Source organism: Microtus ochrogaster, chromosome 8 (assembly GCF_000317375.1).
Source record: "Microtus ochrogaster isolate Prairie Vole_2 chromosome 8, MicOch1.0, whole genome shotgun sequence".
NCBI classification, from domain to species: Eukaryota; Metazoa; Chordata; class Mammalia; order Rodentia; family Cricetidae; genus Microtus; species Microtus ochrogaster.
Genome location: NC_022015.1, coordinates 5,764,195 through 5,768,890, shown reverse-complemented (window position 1 = coordinate 5,768,890; position 4,696 = coordinate 5,764,195). Strand labels below are relative to the sequence as shown.

The window sequence follows — 4,696 nt, the reverse complement described above, 5'->3', positions numbered from 1 at the left end:
GGAACTACAGACTCTATTTAATTTTTAGACCATTTCCTCAGGCAGACTCTCCTTGACCCCCTTTATAGGGTTAGGCGGCACCTTTCTAGTATTTTCTGTTTTTTCTTCCTGGAATGCTAGAGCTAATGCTTCTGGTATCTCTAAACTAAACCTTGAGAGTTAGTGCAGATGTCCTTTGGTAGCAATAGGGGTTGGTCCCAGGACCCCCGGAGACATCAGCATCTTCGGATGCTTGAAAGCCCCGTTTTATACAAAAGTGGAGAACTTGCTTATGACCTATGCATAGTCTCCTATAGATTGGAAACCATCTTTATATTGCTTATAATGCCTTATATGGCATAAATGCTATGTAAACCCTTGTTCTGTGTTGTTTAGGAATAATGACCTGATTTAATGTGCACAAGCTCACTACAGTTACCGTTCAGCCTAGAGGTTGGTTTTATTTTGTTTTGGAGACAAGTCAGATAGTCTCAAACTTGCTATCTAGCCAAGTATGACCCTGAATTCCTGATGCTCCTTCCTCTGCCTCCAGAGTGCTGGGATTCTAAGTGTGTGCCAGTGCATTCAGCTCTGCTCGAGGGGTTTTGGATTTGCAGTTGGTTGAGCCCATGGATATTGCAGTCCAACTGTGTTTCTATTGTAGGTTCATCCTTCTGAGTTGTGCGGAGGTGGGCGTCAGATTGTGTGGCACTGTGGTACCTGTCCGTTCCTTATGATGACTCAGCCTGGCTTTAGGAGGCACAGTAGTACCTTCTGCCTGTAGCCAGATTTAGCCGGGCCCCATGGGATTGCTAATACTGTGCCTTAAACACAACCGCTGCATCATTTCAGGTAACGCAGGAAGAAGGGCAGCAGTTAGCGAGGCAGCTCAAGGTCACGTACATGGAGGCGTCGGCTAAGATCAGGATGAATGTAGATCAAGCTTTCCATGAACTCGTCCGAGTTATAAGGTAAGCCAGACACGTGTTAGGTGTGGGTTTTAATTGGTGATGAAAGAGGGAATTGTTAGCAGGAGTGATTGTTTTCTAGGGGGTTGGGGTACACTATGGGTTAAATTTCAACTAGATACATAGCATATTCTAGACACTTCCAATCCATAAAAATCTCATTATCTTAAGTTGAAGTAGAAAGTACATGTAAGGATTCTGAAAACAGTAAATGCTTTGACGGTAGCGATGACAGCCGCTAATCAAGGCTCTGTCAGACACTGAGCGACGTTCTTTCAATGTTACTACATTTAATCCTTGCTACAACCTGGAGAACATTCAGGTATCCGTTATGCTCCCTGTCCATTAAGCCCCGGGACTTGAATCTAAATCTCAGATTCCTAGTTCCTGCCAAACCCCTGCCAGGCTAAGAGCAACTCAGGCAGCAGAGAGTCCATCATCTCTCAGGTGTTTGGCCCCAGGGAGACATAGATGAACAACACTCCAGTCCACAAAGAGGTGGCGGGTGGTAGTGGCCTCAGAGGCCTCTGGTTTAGGGAGCTGCCTGAGGTGGTGGGTGAGGTCTGCTGTGCTTGTGACAGAGTTAGCTGCTGGTGATTGGTTTGTTTGGAGTTCTCGTGGCCCTGGTTCCTCCTCTCTTCCCTGTCTCCTGGCTCTCTGTTGATTAGATGGCTTTGATAGGCATGTGGAGGGGCGGGCCCTTGTTCACTGTGAATCTTGGGGAACTTGAGGTGGAGGTTTCCTTTTGTGGAAGGGAAGAAGAGAGGCTGCAGGTTTGGTTTCTGCCAGTTGCAGCTCCGCAGAAGTAGACGGCTGTGGCAGTTACTCAGCCGTGTGAACGGACTGGACACCTGACTGTAACTCTACAGTGTTGTCCTGGAGGCCTTGCCTGCCAGCCCTCATCATCCCACTGCCGTTTTCGTGTTCACCCGACGAAGCAGTTCCTCCTTAAAAAGAATAACTCCTTTAATTAAATACCGGTCTTTCCTTTCGACTCTCAGGAATCTTTGACTCTCACCTGTCAATCACCCAGACATGAGGAAGGGAGGTAGATGATTTCTTGTTTTTAAACGTCACAGAGTCTTAAGTCTTCCTAACATCTGTGAGGAGCACTGAGAAGTGCGTGTGTTTCAATGCCAATACAACCTGCGTTTGTACTGGGAGATTACTAATGGCGATACTATTCAGAGTTCTCTGTCTTACAGGAAATTTCAAGAGCAAGAATGCCCTCCGTCGCCAGAACCAACCCGGAAGGAAAAAGACAAGAAAGGCTGTCATTGTGTCGTTTCCTAAGAGTTCCTTGAGATTTAGCTGCCAACTGCCAGGGAAGCCCTCCCCTCTGTTACCGTTGACATCCTGCCGGTACCTTTGTAGCCTTAGACTGATGATCACCGTGGTAGCCTTACACCAAGAAGCTGGCTAATTCTTTCTGCAAAGCTCATGTTAACGGTCTTTCTCAGACCCAGACCGATGTAAAGGAAACACTAAGGCTGCTTCAGACATGGTCTGATTCCTTTAAAACACACGACTACACACACAGATGCATTCTCTAAGGGCTTACATTTTAATAGATGAACCAAGTGTGGAATCTAAGCTGTTGCTAAGCTGGAGTGGTAGGTTGTGAAGTCATTTTTAACTTCTGGAATCGTGTTGCCTACTGTTACTCTAAATAGAAGCATACAGAGGGTATTTTTTTTTTAAATGTGAATTTCTACCTATCTTTAAAGCTTTTGCTGTCAACTCTCATTAATTTTAAATACACTGAATGGAATCTACAAAAGTGAGACATCTCAGGCCTTTCCTGACGCTGTGGCTTTTGTTTTCCAGTGGCCAGAATACCAAAATTCCTGTTGTAGTTATGGATTAAAAACTGCTGATCAAGCCTTTGTTATTATGCCTCCTTCAAGATGACAATATTCTCTGTGGCCAAATGTTTGGACTTGTTCTGCACTTAGGTGTGTCAATGAACTTGGTTTCTTTTCCCAGCCATGCTAAGGGTAAGAGTGAGTGGTTCCTATCTGTCTTCCTTTTCGAATACTCCTGGTTGCGGGATTAAACAAAAACAAGAACCCACCCCAAACTAAAACTGTTTTTGTTTGCTGTAATATAAAATATGGAATTGATCTTTCCAGAGTCAGAGATGATTAATGTTTTTGCTATATACTTTTATACGTTATTTTCTTATCAAACTAGTTAACAAGTATTTTTATATGTTTGTAAGCGAATATGCTTTCACGGCGTTCCTTGTGTATATGTAAAGATGAGTATTTAATTCTCACTGTTCACTGTTAACTGACAAGGAGAAAGTGGAAACCCCTGGTCCTTGTTACATCCACCGGTGGCCAATAATCAGAAAAACTTCCCAACAGAGCCCAACAGGACGAGACCGTGAAGTCGCGCGCAATGTCCCTCCTAGATGTTGACTTGTTATATCAAGTATTACGTGTAAAACCTCTACTTGACAATTAGTGTACTGTGGATGGCTTCTGATTTTGTTTTTAACTCTGTGGATTGTGTTTAAGCAATTCAAAAGTGTGTTCCTGGTTTTGCGACTCTCAGTGGTATTGCACAGTGGTCACTTTATTGAATGTGTACAACAGTCCCATGAAGTTTATAAAGTGAACCCTTGTATAGCTTCAGGTGCTAGAATTAAAGTTGATCTGTTATCACCAGACGGCGCTTGACGGCTCCTTTTTCATGCCAGGGCTTCTGTGAGCAATACAGAACTGATTTGAGTAGCCCGTGCCCTTGTGCACTGCATCTTAGGGAGTTCTGCAGGTGAACTCACTGTTCCGCTGGTTTCCTGGGGTCAGTGATTTGTAACAACTCTTTCTCTGAAGCATCCTTAACAGAGAAACCTCAGCTATAGAGGAGAGAGGGAGGTGACTCTAGCCCCATAGAGCCCCTGAGGATGAATTCTAAAATGACTTTGGCAAAGAGGACCAATGTTTATTTTAAATACAAACAAAGTCACTTAATTTTATTGTGTTTCACAATGATTATGTTAATATAGACTTATTGTTCAACTTTTTGGTAAAATCACTGCATGGAAGCTAGCGGATTTTTCTTTGCCTCTAATGCCTCACCAGAACCATTGTATTATATCCCTGGTGGGAAGGTTTCCTGTTGGTCGTAGGTGACCAGATACTAAGAGCTAGACTCTAACAGCCGGGGTCTTGGCGAGTTCTTCACCCTGTCCTTTTCCTTGTGCGTTTTCAGGGCTGCCGTCTTCAACTTTCCCAAGGTTTATTTTGCACTTGTTAGTCCCGTCCAGTGAGTTTTGTTTCAGACTGTGTTTTGTTTTCTAGAATTTTTATAAGGTCTTACGAAGTAGCCCCTTGTAGTTCAAGCTGACCTTGAGCCCAAACTTTCCTGCTGAGTTTGAGTGTTGGGGCTGTAAGGTGCGTATCCCACGCCTGGCTCTTTTTGATCCTCCCCCATTTCTCTATCCTCCCCTCCTCCCTGTCCCCTCCCTTGCTGTCCCCTCCTCTCCCTTCTCCTCTCATAGTTCTTCCCTCCCCTTCTTCTCTGAAGTTCTTATCTCTCTGTATAGCTCTGGCTGGCCGAGGATTCACTGTGTAGGCCAGCCTGGCCTTGAATTTGTAGCAATCATGAGAGGTGTTTTTACCTCCCATGTGCTGGAAGTATAGGTGTATGCCACCCCAGCCATGCCCAGCAATTTTCTGTCTCTGTCTCTCTGTCTCTCTCTCTGTCTCTCTGTCTCTCTCTCTGTCTCTCTCTCTGTCTCT

The 4,696-nt window shown here is 44.6% G+C and overlaps 1 protein-coding gene across 1 annotated transcript in view; it reads left to right on the top strand.

Annotated features, from left to right (window-relative positions):
* The window catches only part of Rras2 (RAS related 2), a 69,754-nt gene extending 66,140 nt beyond the window's left edge, over positions 1–3,614 (top strand). Inside the window, exons 5-6 of the mRNA XM_005351028.2 lie at positions 832–950; positions 2,153–3,614. Coding sequence (XP_005351085.1) covers positions 832–950; positions 2,153–2,240 — 207 coding nt within the window. The 3' untranslated portion in view covers positions 2,241–3,614. The remainder of the gene's footprint in view (positions 1–831; positions 951–2,152) is intronic.
* The last annotated feature ends 1,082 nt before the right edge of the window (positions 3,615–4,696 follow it).